At 44.5% G+C, this 16,488-nt stretch overlaps 1 protein-coding gene across 6 annotated transcripts in view; it reads right to left on the bottom strand.

Annotated features, from left to right (window-relative positions):
• The window catches only part of SHISA6 (shisa family member 6), a 260,430-nt gene extending 245,049 nt beyond the window's left edge, over positions 1-15,381 (bottom strand). For 3 of the 6 annotated variants that reach the window (XM_083725853.1, XM_083725857.1, XM_083725855.1), the window contains exons 1-2: positions 15,227-15,380; positions 13,788-14,708 (exon numbers count right to left, since the gene is read on the bottom strand). In XM_083725853.1, the coding sequence (XP_083581979.1) occupies positions 13,788-14,434 (647 nt within the window). In that variant the 5' untranslated portion in view covers positions 14,435-14,708; positions 15,227-15,380. Of the gene's footprint in view, positions 1-13,787; positions 14,709-15,226 lie in introns of all 6 variants that reach the window. The other 3 variants (XM_083725856.1, XM_083725858.1, XM_083725854.1) reach the window with 2 other exon arrangements.
• Between the last annotated feature and the right edge of the window lie 1,107 nt (positions 15,382-16,488).

The following is a 16,488-nucleotide window of genomic DNA, read 5'->3' as shown; positions in this document are numbered from 1 at the left end:
TACATTAAAACATTTTTAACGCAGTTTGGAATGTTTGAGATGAGAACTGTCACAAAATCTTGAAATGTGTGAAATCTGAAGGTTTTGCCTAATTGGGACAAGTGCTTTTATATGGACCAGTGCTGGTTTTTAAATTATCTGAAGTTGGAGGTGAGCGGTGATGTGGCTGACACCAAATTGCTCAGGGTGGGATAACAAGGAACCCCCAAATGATTTCTTCAAACTGGGTGAATGGGCATTAAAATGGCAAATGTGGTTCAACGTAAGCATGTGTAAAGTTATGCACCCTGGAGCAAAGAAGTCTTAACTTCACATATAAACTACTGGTGTCTGAAGTAGCAATGGCTGCTCAGGAAAGAGATGTTGGTGTTGGGGTAAATGCTCACCCAAGTTGTGTCATGCCTAGCCCTGACCTAGTACCAGGCACAGAATCCTCCAAGGACAAGCTGGACCTTGAGGAGGAGACAGCCAAGGACCTTGAGGAGCCCCACAAGCCAAGAACCTTAAGGTGCAGACAGCACCTTTTGTAGAGTAGTGTAATGTAAAGCATTTTTTCTTGTGAAACTTTCCCATAGATGCTAGAAACAAATAGAGGAAAAAACATATTGTGTCCCAAAATGCAGGATTCTTTTTAAAAAAAACACACCCTGAAATGAATGCTGCAGAACCTGAAGGCAAATTGAGAGTTACATCCCATACCTGCACCATGCTGAGCTGCATCATATATTTATTTATAAGTGCACATATTTGATAAGACACACTTTCCAGAAGGGGAAAGGTTTAATTAGAAATATCCCCATGAGATGTTAGAATCGCAGGGCCAAACTGCACGTGACATGTAGTTGTGTGCCTCTTTCCCCTAGTGGTTTGGGGTGGTGGTTGTTTTTTTAAATGAAAAGCAGCCTCAGGCAGATGTAAGCAGAGCAGAGGAATGGATTAGGGAAAGGACTACTTAACCCTTCCACTTCCTTCCACTTTTCTACTCAACATCACCCCCAATCTGCTTTCCAAATGGTGAAGGAAAAGTTGGGGGCTGTATCTTCTCCTTAATGGAAGAAAAATAAGAGGGTTCCTATGAAACAAATAAATGGCAGGAAGGGAAAGGGCTAAGTATCCCCTTTCCTCCTGCTATTCCATTCCCAAAGCTGCTTTCCTCTTCTTTTAGGGAATCATTGAGGGCCAAGGCCAACAACCCTGAGGACTAGATGGGTCCACCAGAAGAACAGAGTTGGAAGGGATCCTCAGGGATCATCTAGCCCACCCCCTACAATGCAGGAATCACAGTCAATAAACCATATTCATGAGTACCACAAGTTGCACTGTGTTCAATCAGGCTTTCCCACACATACCGTAAGTGTGCATTGGATTGCAGCCTTAGAGAATTTCTAGATGGCTATCTATTTTTAACAGAATGAATACATAATCATTTCCCATCGGTGATGCACAGTCCAGCCTCACTTTCTTATCCGTGTTGCACTTCTGTTGCAAAGACATATCCATTCCCTATATCAGTTGTGACTGCTGTTTGGAATATATTCATGAAAGTAGTCATAGGCACCTGTTTGGAATTGCCTGTGTTATAAAAAGTGCCAATGACACAACTCACTGCTTCTCTATGATTGCCAATTTGTGTCTCTTCAGAAGTTTTAGATGACAATTTTAGTCTGAGCACTCCCTTGCTCTACCACTCCAGCACACAGGCTCTTAACTAGTTTTTAAAACAATCATCATCCTTGGCAATGGTTCCTTTCCCCCTATATCAATATCCCACTGTTTGTGGAGTTTATGTGAGCGTCTTCTATTTAATTAACAATAGTGTACTTCTCCTCTCCAAATCTGGAGTACTCTTCTATCCTGAATTATTTTTGGAAGGAGTGAAGAGCAATATGCCTACCCTTCACAACAAGATCATCACCACAGCCATTCTTCATCGACTGTATACCATACCATACCATACCATATCATACCATACACTTGACTTTGATTGGGGCTTGTGGGACTGTCTTACAAAAGCTAAACTATGATTGGGGCATGTCTTCACTGATTGCTTGAGTAAATCCTTAACACTGCATGCCCAGTCTTTGGGTGTATGGCATGACTAATTCCCAAGTAGACTAACAATGGGATGAAGAAGTACCTGAGGAGCAAAATAAGATTATTGGCAGTTGCCATGACGCAAAAAAGAAAAAGGACATGGGCTGAAGTAAGTGCACAGTAGCTACAGAATAGACATTGGAATGCAACAAATTTATGGAATCTGGTGATTCCTTATGACTTTCATTGTTCCCATCAAGTTGGTATTATAATGGTATTCTTGGGAATAAGGCCTTCAGTCTTGGCTGAGAACTAAAAGTTAGGTTGCAGAAGTGATCCACTGAGGAGCTGCACCAGAGGATCTAAACTACTGGCAAGAGGATCCTAGCTGGTAAAGGCAGAGCAGCAATGGCATGTAGCAAATCACAGCGCTTGGATTCTGTATGGTTCCATCCCATATTGTCTTTTTGGATAGCCTGTTTGCATTCAGCAAGAATAACTATCGCAAAGGGAATACTAATGCATAGCATCACTGAGAAGGAAGGCATTTCTCTTGCTTACTGTCTGTCCACAAAGTAGAATCCTATGGTCTGACATCCAAACCCTCACATTTTCTCCCTCTCTGTGCCTGTGTTGAGAAAGCTATGCATCAGGAGCTGGTTTTCACATGAAGCACAATACTATTACAGGAGAAATAGAACAATTTACTAACCACTGCTCTAAACAAGATAAACATCACTTAGTGCTAAGCAAAAAAAGGGGAGGAAAGCTCGTTTTTGCACCCTTCTTCTGAAATAATAGTATGTTAGTCTGTTTATGGAGACTATGGAATAAAAGGAAAGGAAAGGAAGTGATGATTGGGGAGATAAGCTGCCTAACCAAAGGTGACAGATAGTAAAGGGGGAGAGTGAAGAGCCTAATTCAGGAAAAGAACATTTGATTATTGAAATACTTTCCCTGTAATACTCGTTTTTCTGCTGCACCGTCCAACTTTAGATTACACAAGTGGAACTACAGCTGCAGTCTACATTTTGTTTTGGTATCTGAACTGAAGGCAGTGAGGCTGTCCCAAGCAGCTTGGGGAGCACAGCACCTGTGTCAGCAGAATTCCACATTTATGAACAAAACCATTGTTCGGGCTTGCTCAGCCACAGGAATGACCTATCAACCTCCATGTGCTCATTCTGTAGCCCAGCCAATAAGAAATGCTCTCTTTATGCCACTTCCTTCCTCACTTTGTATTGTTTGGCGTTAAGACAGAACCACAAATGCAAACCCAATGCATGATGATTAGTTGCTTTCTAATTAAATCACAATGATGTTTGTGAGCAACTTCCAACACACACACACGCCCTGCCACCAATAACGTTAAGTAAGAGAAGCAAACTCCTCCCTGGTATGACATCATGCACGCTTGATGGATACATCTATTCTACCACACACGCAACACGCAACATTTCAATTGATTGCTTCCCAACTGCAGGAGAGAGCAGTGGGAATGATAACCAAATATGAGGGCTTGATCTTGCCAACCTCATCTCAACAGGAGCCAAAGGCAGCCTACTTACTTGCGTAAGCGCTGCAGGCTTGAGCTATGACACAACTGAAAGGCATTTTGTGCCAATAATACATCTTAGATCAGAAAAACAAATCTTGCCTAAGAGGATGCTTCACCTATCTGAGCAGATGGGAGAGCCAGGCTGGCGTAGAGGCACATTCATCTCTTCAGATAATAGCTCATCATGACACATCCAATTTTGAGCGAGATCTTCAGGAGCTGAATTCTAATGCCGGGGTGCAAGATAACTATGTTGACTTAAGTTGGGCTGTTGTTGCTGAGAAGATCAGTTCAGCTGGAACTTTGTACATGCCCCCAAGGCTATGTGTTTGTGTGATCTAGGTGAGTACACCTATCATTGTGACAAATCAGAGGTAACAGTTGTAGTATAAACCTGATCATGGTAAGGTAACACTGACCTTGAAAAGATAATGGTAAGCAATTGGACAATGCAAAACACAAACATGAGCAGGTGTACATGAGGCTAATTAATCCCCCAGCACCTGGTGTCCTAACTGATCCAGGTAATACCTCTAATCACCTTGCAAATTTAGGTTAATGTCCATAGATAAGCCCCTTCTCAGTAACGAGATGTCTTTTATCTCCAGACTGCTCCATGCCTCTCTTTTTAAGATACCCTAACCCTGATAAACGGGAGGCGGGTGGTGCATATTTCTTTTCTCTCTCCAACTTATTTAGCATCCCCTCCTTGCCTCTCACTCCATTCTCCCACCTCTGGTACATGTTTGTTGTTTTCCCCAAGATGAGTCAGGGTACTTTACAGAGGGTGCCAGCTAATCTCTTCCTATTAGCAATCCAAAGGGTCCCACAGAGAGGGATGTAACCTTTTGTACAACAGAACTCTGCTGCAATTTCTGAGTCCAGATGTAGCCATTTACCAGCTGTTTACAGTGAAAACCCACAAGCCATAGTCTAATATCTTTCTTCTGCTCCTACCTTTCTTAGAACAGTTAACTATTGTGTGGCAGGCCTTTCAGTGGAAAGTCACCCAGATCTGGGTGGGCAATAACATTTGCACTGCATCCCTCTCATACCCATGACTGAAGCCATAGATTAATATAAGGACAGTGCATAGGACACCTTCTGCTCATTGCCAAAACATGTCAGCAGTTGGCACCAATGACTATCATTGGTGTATCGTTGATGCACATGAAATAAGTAGCTATCACTGGTCAACTCCTCTTTGCCATGTAACTGTGAGAGGAACAGGATTGTTTCTGTGAATAACCATAGTCTGCCTATGGTTTGCATGGACATCCATTAACTGCCCCACTAAGATTCTGCTTCATTGAGGGAGAATCTACACCGTATATTGACATGAGAGATTGCTCAGTTGTAGCAATAGTGTGAAGAAGACTTCACACTATTTGTGTGAATTTGTGAAGACGACTTCAGGAAAAGCCAAGGACCAAAGACAAAGTATTCTAATTGCCCTCATTTGAAACCAAGCTCTCCTTGAGTAGGAAGAGTCCCTTCATGCAAATCTATGTGCTGGAATTGGGCCTATGTGGTGGTGATCTTGCTGAAATCCATCACAGCCTTCCAAGAGATAGCAGTGGCTTCCTTTACTCACTTTTTATGCTGCCTGGCCAGAGGCAAGAGGCTGTCAGAGCTTATTCATGCAGACAACCGGGCAGCTCACCTGAAAGGATGCATCTCCCGTGGGACACAGAGGGAGGGGGGATGAGGAACAGGCTGTCAGGATTTTGCTGAACTATCTGCCATTCATCGGTCAGTCTGGTACCCATCTTCAGGCTGCCCGAGTGTCATGGAAAGTTCAAAATGCTATCCAAGCAGGCAGCCCGTTTGTCAAATTGATTCTGGCCTGGTTTATATACTCATCGGTTTTAACAGCACAGTGCTGAAAACTTCCTAGGTTCCTGAATGTATGTTACACCACACTTCACAGGAAGCAGATATTCAGTTCAATGCCCCACTTCCCTGCCCATCTCTTCCATTTCCCCTCCAGAACCCAAACGTATAGGCACATCTATGCATTTCCTGCAGTGTTACAGAGAGTTTCCTAGAGAGGATTTGGAAGCACGTGTTATAAAATAAAAATAAAAAGTAACTGAATGGTGCGTGTTTCAGGCTTTAGAGCTCTGCGTGCATGTGTCTGTTTGCGAATCTGTCTGTGTACTATTGTATCCTGCTTATGGCTGTTGAGAAGGGCATACGTTGGTGGTTCACAATGTACGTGCCGAGTGAGTGGGCTGCAGGTTCAAGTACTGAGATTACTCACATTCATGTATCATAATAAGCGTGCACAATGAAGAGCCACTGTCACTTTGAAAAGGGGTTAGTAAAGAAGACAAACAGACTGAAGCATATCTGAAGAAGTGTGCATGCACCTGAAAGCTCATACCAATAACAAACTTAGTTGGTCTCTAAGGTGCTACTGGAAGGATGTTTTGGTTGTTTGTTTGTTTAGACTGAAGCATGGCACCGAGGGGAACCTCATGTGAAAGAGCAGATGCCTTTCTAGTGGAGATGCAAGTATGGCCAGTTGACATCAAGCATTGCTCACTCCAAACATTTGACTGTTTTGGTTTTTGGTTTTTAATTACATTTTCTATTTGAAATTCTTGGGTACAAAAGACACACACTTTGCATCATATGTCAATGGTGTTCCTGTGTAGAAATAGCAGCTTTTGGCTAGGAAACTGGAAAGGGCTATGGAACGTTAACTTATACTATAAAATTCAGTCAGGGTGTGAGAGAGGAAGATTCCTGTGACTGTGTAGACCTCAGCAAAGCTTAAGCGATGGATGGAGCCAGAGTTTTCTTTAAAACACCAATGCACCCCCATTGGCACTGACAGGTTTTCTCCTAATTAGCAAAGCTTCAAAAAGCTCTGAATGAATTCCAGCTTGTAATGTTATTAGCTTGGTGCACTATATAGAGGCAGGAAATTAATAGAAATCCATTGAAATGCACCTCACTAATGGTTAGATGCCATTACTTCTCGTATGTAGGTGCTTGTGCATGACAGGGAAGAATAATTTGATGGGGAAAATCAAGGCTGACCCAAAACAAAAATGCAGGCTCAACAAAATTAGTAGCATTTCTGTTGTAGTATCTCTTGTTCCTGGATCCTGTCTGTAACTAGACTCTCAAGTAAGGGATGCTGCAGAGAGATGTACACAGACCATCGCAGAAATGCAACTCTAATTCAGAGGTCCCCAACAACATTACACAACCAACTCTAGCAACAGAAATGAAAACACAGCTGGCAACTAAAATTATCTCAGCTGAGTGTGATGGCTGTGGGCAGTACATGTTTAGGAGGCCAGGGTCACATTCCTGAAATAAAAGTATGTTGGTGTTTCTACATGGCCAAAGGACTTCTGTCCCCCCCGCCCTAAATCCCTAGTTACAATTTGTGATAAAGGTAAATCCAACAGCCAGTAAATTACCAACATCACCTCTGTCACACATATCCAAATCATGGCTAACAATAAATCAGCATATGACTTACAGGAGCTAAGAATCATAAGGAATGGCTTAGAGGAGTAACACACTTACAGGCGAGTTATTGTTATGTGGCAAAATGGTAGAGTTCAAACTTATTTCTGGGTAGAAAAATACTATAGTTCTCTCAAGCTACATCTGAAGTGTTGGCTCCTGCCGATCACTACAATACATGCCCAGTTAGGAATGCTGAGTGATGTGAGGCAGCCAGCTGCCAACACTGTTCCTGAGAGTGAAAATAGGGATGTTGCAGTTAAATGCAAAATCACCAGGGTTTGTTGTGCAGCAGTGCACATCTAATATAAAAATGACCTATGGATTTGCACTAGGCCCAGGCTGATGCAAATGTGAGCAAAAGCTCATGGCACAGAAGAATTCGTGCTTTGGAGGAATCCCAGAAGCATCTGCCAACATGAACAAGAGCTTCAATATGAATTTAACAGAAGCAGGAGAAAAGGAAGCAACATTGGTAAGTACTAGAAGATGAAAACCTAACTTCGGAGACAGCAAAATATAAAGCTGCCACATTTCAGGGAAATTAATTAGATAGGAGGAAGACAGATAAGGTGTGCAGTGTTCCATCCATAGCCACACCAGAAATATGCAGCATACCCTGAAATATCCACCAAGTATCACTGGAGTATGGTGAGATCAAAGTATGCACTTAAGAGTTTTCGGGTATTTTGGGTGTTTTGGGTGCGGACTTACAACACACATGGGGCCTGATTTAGAGCACATTTTGGTATACACACACACATACACACTCGTTGATTCGGAGGCAGACCAACTCTGTTTACAATAATCCACTCCAGGCTGAAGTCCCACTATTTAAACTAACATGTGTGAGAGAGGCAGAAATGACAGAAGCAACAAATACAAATCTCTTCTTTACTTGGGCAAGATCATTGCACAGCTATTTCTGGGCTATATGCCTCAGTGGCAGAATTAGTTTAGAATCCAGATCATTTTATGGAGGGGGAAGCTCTGGGGAAAGTCTAACAGCAGTGTTCGGAATTGCAGAACATGAAGGCTAAAAGGAAACCTTCATGGTTGCATGATCTGTGCTCACCAAACAACAAGCATGAAAAGACTTCTAAAATTCACCTTGCCATAAGTACCTGTGTAGTCAGAAGTAAGTTAAATAAAATGTATGAATATGGTTAAGCAAGTAACCATAAAGGATTCTGACTAAAGGAGATTCTGACTAACAATTAGGAATAATTTTCTGACAGTAAAAGCTGTTTGACAGTGGAAGAGACTACCTCAGGACGTGGTGGTAGTTTTTAAACAGGGTCGGATGGCTATTTGTCAGGGATTCTTTAGTTGTGATTCTTGCATTAAAGGGAGTTGGCGTAGATGACCCAAAGGGTTCCTTCCAACTCTACAATTCTATGATTCTGTGAACAGATGCCCCAGGAAAAGAGAAAAAAACTGTAGAGTCCCACCTGTTATGACAATATGAACATGATTTCTCCCCATATATTTTGCATCCAATCTGACTGAATGAAAAAGGTAGCTATGTTTATGCAATTGACATAGGAGCCCCAAATATTTTTTAAAAAAATGTAGATGAAATTGGTGAAATGCTCAGGATGCTATTTTACGTTTCTTTTAATATGCTTGAAATTTTGCCTTTGTAAATAAATTTTAGTATTGTTTAGAAGTTCTTTGTTTTGCTCTAGGCAATTCAAAACTACAGTCCATGCTTTGCCCGACAATTGAGCCACATTATGTTTTCTATAGATTGGAACCCTTCCTGGATGTAGTAAGAAATATATGCACATAGACTTCTGCCAACTAATCTCACTTATAACTATTTTTTTAAATCATCTTGAATGTTCATTGGGCAATGCCCCCCTCCAAGAACATGGATAGTGTTGCTTTTTGAGAAAGAAAATGACAAAAACAAGTTTTTCTTTCTAGTTGTGAAATGCACTCTTCACAAGACCCACCAGCAGTGGCAATTCTTCATGCACAGATGAGATTGCAATTGTGTCATAAGCAACTAAAAGGCCTGGTATCCATCTGGAAGTTCCTCTCGCTGAGCTAATGCTGCTTCCTCAAAGAGCTAAATAAGAATTGTCGCAGTACCTACATGCCCTCTATCAAATTCTGAACTAAGTGAAATCCATTGCAATTTAGGGCTTGATATCCTTCCCACTAAAATCCATAGAAACAGCATTGGGCATATAATGAGCTCCCGTCCCCCCCCTTTTTTTAAGAAAACAGTTTTAAGTTAAACCATTGTGCTATTTGCAGCACGTATTGTATTCATCACACACTTGAATCTGAAAAGGTGCTTGCAATTGCTGGACGACTGCCTAGTCCCCAACCCAGTTTGGAATACAACCAACCATTACTGTCTTCCCTGTCCCATCTGCATCACCAACATTCCATCAGAGCTCATAAGAACAGATGCAACATTCCTGTTCCTATCCCCCAACTTTTCACCATTTAGTCATCTCTAGAGACCCAAGACCTGTGCATAACTGTGGGAAACAGGAGCATACTAGTCATGGTATCAAGAGTTGTCATGCCTTGACAGGTGTGGTTTTGTCACCTTTAAAAGAGAGACAAACAACAGGCCATGCAGCCCCTAGTGCAGGAGTGGGGAACTTCAGATATGTGGCCATCTAGGCCTCTCTCTCTCTCTCTCTCTCTCTCTCTCTCGGGAATGCCGTAAGGCCATGCCCTCCCCTGACCTTACTCTGTGTCCTCCTCAAGTGCTTTTGCCGGATGCCATGTATCTCTGAACTGTAGCAGTGCCTTTTGCTTGTCTGGAGGTAGCATGAATAAATAGATGTCTGTATGTACATGCACAAAGCCTCTTGATGGAATATAGAGGAAGATCTGTATGAAGGTAAGAGTCAAATCCACTGCTCTTCCCACTTCTAGCCCTGCCCATCACAGGCATGTGGCCCTTGAGCTAGAAGAGATTCCCCACCCCATCTGGAAAGCTGGATCAGTGCTTCACAATATTTAAACCATTGTGCCACTGTTGATCAAATTTAGGTTAAACGTCTCTGAAAGGCATAATCTTTTGTCATCTACTATATTCTAATAATAAAAGTCAATCAACTCTTTTCAAAGATATTTGAAGTCATCCCCCCCCCAACGCTCACTCTGTCATTCATTCTTTCATGCCCTTCATCTCCATACAGGTGATTCATTTCACAATTTAGAATTCATCTTTTAAAAAAGCAAATGGGAACTTCAAAGGAATAGAAATGACAAGAGGTGTTTAGACAGGGCTGACAGGGCTCCCTATGATTTTAATGGGAGGTCTCCAACCCCCTGGCATTATATGTAGCAAAAGGAACATGCGGGAAAGAGGAACATGTGCTAGGTTTCCAAATTCATCAGAGATGTCATTTGTTCACTGAGACATGCTGGCTTCAGCAGAACAGCCATTGAAACAACAAGAGCCTCTTTCAGTATTATACGCCAAAGATGCATGCACTCAGCTTCTGCTAGCCACCAGGACTCTATCCAAACTGCAATAAAAATCATTTTTGACCCCCATTTTCTGACTGTGTCAATTTTGGGGTGTGTGGCATAAGTATGAGCAACCATAATGTATTGACTAAGAGCCAAGGGTGTTCTAGATTCAAACTCTGTCCTGGCATAACCCTTCAGAACAGAAACCTTAAGATTGCAGTTGTAATTGAGGTTTGTCAGGAAGGTTCGGATTCAGTGTGTGGTGTATGTGTAGCTGTGATAACTTGTACCAACTGATGAGTTAGTTGCCCTTCACTGCATATTAGATAGTAGGCAAGAGAGAGAAATTAAAGGAAATTGTTTTTAGGTCTTATAGATCAGGAAAAAATACTATAAATGGAGCCTTTGCAGGGATGGGGGCTGTCTTGAGAATTTACCTACAGGCATGCTGGTATTCCATGCAACTAGGGAAAGAACACTTGTCTTCCCCTTAAAAAATTGTGGTCAAGTATTTTGACAGCTTTTTCTCTCTGTTAGGAAGATTGCTCTTGTTGCATATTTTTAAAATATATCTCAATATATATTATTTTACATGCTTACATTTGTGAGGCACATATGCCCAAACTTTAATAATTTGGCATGGTTCTGGGGTCCTGCCTCAACGGTGGATATCAGTTGGAGAGAGGTGGTGGCCATTCACAGAGGTAAAATGAAGGGCACACATTTGACTTTACACATTTCAAATGTATTCCTGCTACGCAACACTCCCTACCCTTCTCATTTTGAAAAAACCCCACTGTGTGTCATTTTTGGCATTCAGGTGTTACTTTATAATACCCCAGAAGTGCTGAAAAATAGAAGGAGTTGGAATAGTTGCTTATGATTGCAGCTAATGAGGGAGGAATACAAGGTTACTATTATTATTATTATTATTATTATTATTATTATTATTATTACGACTACTGTACCTATTTATATCTTGCCTTTTATCAAGACTGGGACTCAAGGTGCCTTACAGAAATCAAAACAACAGAGATAAAATAAATAAAGCTAAAAACATATAAAAGATAATAGCTTTAAAGTATTTAAACTATAGTAGAATTTAAACAATATAAAAACAAATCTATCAAAATGCAGAGTGATGGGTCTCCTTCCCAAAATATCATGGGGTATATGACAAGAGTAGCTTAGTAACAGACACAGTAAGGTGAGTCCTGTTGCAGTTAGTGTGGGAGAAGGGAAACTTTCCCTTTTCTCTAGCTTTTGAGCACTACAAACAAGAGGTAACTGGGCACACAGAGTGCTAGCCACAAGGAAGTACCAGGGGGAACACTGGGATCAGAGAACCCAGGGAGTGAATATGTATTGGTGCCAAGATACTAAGGGTTGGGTGGGCTGTTGAGTGATGAAGGATGAACAGGTGGCAAAGGGGAGGGAGGAAAGAGGAACAAGAGGAATAGTTATAGTAGACAGCAACAGTTGTTTAAGTTTGGGGAGAACAGATGGAACCCATGTGAGATGTAAAACAGAAGCCCAGTGAGCTGTTTGTATAGCTTCTTAACCAATATAAAGGGAACTGTCCAGTGCTGAACAGACAAGCTAGGATGGGTGCAAGGAAAATCCCTGTCCATGTTTTGTGTTTATCTGAAGAGGTGTCTGAAGAGGGTGAAGAGATAGTGAAGCCTGTTTTAATATGAAACAAAAGCCACATAGAAAATAGTGCATTCATGTAGAGTTAATATTTAGCTGCATTGCTGAAATGTGAAAGGAGGGGGTTCCCTCATTTGTGCTTTTAAAACATTCAGCATTGTTGACTGTGGGCAGCTATTTCCTTACTTAAGGCCTGCTTGGTATTATGTAAGTCTGTGCTTTGCTGTGGAGATAATGCAAGTTAATAATCTAAATGGCCGAAAGGTAGATACAACATACAAGGTTGGAAGAAATGGAGGATTTGAAGGACACGTCAGAGATGGGGGTAGATTACAAAAGGTTAAACACCTGTTAATTTCAGGACCTTATCAAGATTGTTGCAGTTAGCACATTTAAAGGTCTTTGGATTTTGAAGAAGTAAATTTAAAGGTCTTAGATTCAAAGCCTACGAAGTAAGACTTGCCAGGTGGTTACGGTAATTGGCCTATAAAATAATGCTCACAATTGCTGGAGAATTGAGACACCTACACCATCCATTTAGAAGGTGCTCCCCCAACTGCAGCTAGATATAGATTAGCTGAATCTCAGATAAGAAGATTCTCTGTTTCTCCTCCCCAGCCTAACTAGCCTAAAGATAACACTTATTTCTTTGCAGAGTAAATTCCACCACAGTTGTTATAAGTGATGATGCATACATTTTCCTTTGTAACTCTCTGTAATCCGAGTTTGAGTAAGTAGTTTTAAAAACATAACTCCCTCTCCACATACATATCTCAGTGTAACTAGTTCAGAATCCATTATAAAGAGTCTTCTTATTAGAAGACCCATTTTAAACATTTGCACTTACAGTACCAATTAACTTCTGTTCATTATGTCTGTTTTATTAACCCAGTGTTAAACTAAAGGAGCAGAGAAGTGTGTGTGTTTTAAGCTACCTCCTTTTCCAGAATTGGAAATGAAAACCTACTTCCCAATAGCATATCCTGTCCCTGTTACAAAAATGGTATATTATTATTATTTTGTTCACTAAGCAAGAATACAAAAGGGAAGAAATATGAATGTATGGTATAACATGCAAGACTCTATATATGGTTCTCCATATGGAGGCAAGAAGATTCTGTGCAAAGGAAGCAATTGCCCTGGTAAGAAAGATTGGCTCTCTCTCTCTCCACTCCTTACTCTTACTTGGATGTAAAGCAATTTCTTTTGGGATCTATATGGTGCCTGGATATGGGGCAATCTCTTCCAGAAAGTAGTTTTACATTTGTACAGTACTTAGCTCCTTGGGACACAGAAGGAACTATGCTGTACAGCAGGTGAAAGGACTGGCTCAAGTGCCCTAAGGAGAACTATTTCTTCCATTCCCTGCAGGACAGCAGAGATCTATGGAAGATCAAGGAATACAGCCAACCCATTTATAAGAAGAAAAAAGTTGGGCCACTGTTAATCACCTAAGGTGAGGGAAGCAGCTGTGTTTCTGTGAGAAAGGGGGATTCTTCCCATGCTGTAGGATGCCGTTATTACTGAGTGCTCATACTCCACTCTCACTAATGCATTTTCATTGCATAGGTCGGGGGGGAGGTAAATAGGTACAGAATCCACACCCTGTTCTCACCTGTGGATGTTCATCTCCTGCGGTGGCTGTCGTGCTTTGTCATAGGCCACCTTGGCAAAAATGCCTGCAATGACAACAAAGGCAATGGCACCACATGAAATGTAGACGGTGGCATTCGTGTTGTCCTCATTTGGGTCATACCCATTGGGTATACCTCCAGCTCCATCGTTACTGGTGGCAGGGGTCATTAGATCTGTGTTGGGGCGCGGGCCCTGATTCCGGCACCTATCCTGATTCAGCTTCTCAGAGCGCTTGTTGCAGCAAAAGCGGTAATAGCAGGTGCCGCAACAGTAGCGGAAATCCTTCTGGGAATTGTTGCACTCAAACTCCTTGTCCCACTGCCCACTCACATCATAGTAGCCCATGCATGTCTCATACGCTGGCACAGAGCTGCCTGCGCTGACGTTGGAGGGCACCCTTGCTGGACTGCGCCCACGGTTTCCCCCACTACCAGGAGATGGTGGTGTGCTGGCTAGCGTCTGGTTCTGTTGCTCCTTGGCCGGCTTGTAAGGTCGTCGGGGGGCTGCTGCCCCCTGTGTCCGGTTGCCCTTGGGTGTCCGTAGGGGCCCAGCTGCCTGTGTGGTTAGCAGCAGCGCCAAGGCGTACAGGGCAAGAGGCAGGAGCAAAAGGAGATGCCTCCACCCCATGGTGAGCCGGAGGAGCAAAAGTTGGGAGGCAGAAAGCTCTGCCCAGCCCAATCAAGGATCTCGGCTATGCCACTCCATGGATGGTGAACAGGGGTAGGAATCAGGTGCTCCTCGGTGGCGCTTCACTGGCAGCATCCCAGATCCATCCTCCGTCTCTGGAGATGCCTCTTCATCCCGGCAAGAAGCAAGAGGCACGACTTGGCTGCTTCAGAGCAAGAATGGGCTCTTCTTACTCGGAAAGTCCCGACCTGATCACAGCTCCTCCTGTGACGGGCTGAAAGAGAGAAGAGGACATCAGAGGCTACCTGGCCCAGGAGAAAATGAGCAAGGGAAAGGGGGGGGGGGTCGACGTGCCAGGGAGTGCTGCAGCAGCTGCCCCTCTAAGGGGGCCTACTCCAAGAGGCCAGAGAGTTAAGAGATCCAGGCAGAGGGTCGCCTTCGGTGTGGAAGGAAAACCTCCCGCCCAAGCTGGTATGGGTGCCACGGAAGAAGAGGAGGGCAGGCAGGTGTGGCTGCTGTGCCCGGACAGAATAGTGCCAAAGCGGAGAGCGGAGCAGCAACAGCTCCCAGAAGCTCACCGGGCAGGGAATTCCCTTGGCACCGTCTCTGGTGAAAAGAAGCACCACTACCGGCAGCAGCAGCAGCAGCAGCAGCAGCGACCCTTGGGCTGGCAGGCAGCGCGGAAGGCAGCCCTGGCCGGCCACCTTCCGTCCCCTCCTCTTTTTCTTCCCTCGCCCTTGCCCGCCAACCCTGCGCGCCCCCCTGCCTGCCTGCCTGCCTTCCCTCACTCACCATGCCGGGGCGGAGCGGGAGCACTGCGGAGGTGCCGGGCTGGGCATCCTCGTCGCCGAGCGCTGGCCGGAGCTGCCTGCGCCGCCGCTGCTCGCACGGGCTCGAGAGGAGCTGCTGCTGTCGAGCGGGCGGGGACAGCTAGAGGCTGCGCGAGGAGCCGCCGCCTCTCCCGCCTGCCTCCCTCTCTAGGCCCGCCCAGTCCCGGCCCCCTGCGAAGGAGTCGCAGCCCCGCGGCGCCAGGGGCCGACGGCCGAGGGAGCTGAGGGGGGGGGGGCTCAGGACAGAGTCCGCCTTTCGGGGTGGGGGGTGGGGAGCGAGGCCCAAAGATCCCTGCCCTGCCCCGCTCTCGGGCTCTCTTCACACAGAGGCCACCCTCTGCAGGACTGGCGAGAGAAGCTCCTTTCCCCCCTCTTCCCCTCAGCGCCCGGAGGCGGGCAAAAGGCGGGCGTAGCCCCCCCTGCTCGCCGGAGCCACCTTCCTTAACTGAATGGTAGTAAGGCGAAGCGGGGCTGGGGGGAGGGCGGGCAGGGAGCGCGTGTCCACAAGTTATATCGGGATGGGTTTATCACGGAGCTGAAAGAGGGGGGCGGGGAGAGGGAGGGCTGGTCTAAACGGCCCCAGGAAGGTGCCCTGTGAGGTCCTGGGCTCTACTCTCTGGCTGTGGGAAGTCTGTTTTGTGGAAACAGAGGCGTCTGTGCCGCATGCAGGAGCCGAGCACACCTTGGCAAGCCAGGTGAATGAAGACGCTGCACTTTCCCGCTCAATCTCAGGAGCAGGTATGAGACTCCTCCCACTTCATCTTCAATCATGTTCTGAAAGAGTAGGGAAAGATACCCATTTGCCACCCGGGTCCCCCCCCCCCCCCCGTTTTAACCACCTACATACCATGCACACCTGCTCTCACAACAGCCAGCACTTCACTGAACCTGTGGAGGGACAGACTCTCTATGCATGCAGCGAAACGTCTGAGCAGAGCCAGGTGGGTAGCAATGTGCAGGCATAGCTTTGTACGCTGGACTGAGGATCCTCTCTCTCTCTTTTTTTTATTATCCCCCCCCCCCCCTTCTTGGTTATGCAGAGAGAACCTATACCACTCGTTCACATTTGATAGTCTAGCATGGAGTGGAGGCAGTGGATGCAATTCTGCCCTCCCCACATTCAGTGAATGTGTGAAAACGACTGCAGCAAAACTGAAGTGATAGTATTCTGCATTGGGTCAGTTCGTTCTGCAGGTGAGAGCTCGTATTTCTGAATGCTTCCCA

This window comes from Podarcis gaigeae (genome assembly GCF_964106915.1).
Source record: "Podarcis gaigeae genome assembly, chromosome: 2".
Classification (NCBI taxonomy): Eukaryota; Metazoa; Chordata; class Lepidosauria; order Squamata; family Lacertidae; genus Podarcis; species Podarcis gaigeae.
The sequence above is the reverse complement of the archived record's forward strand: the minus strand, read 5'-3'. Positions and strand labels throughout refer to the sequence as shown.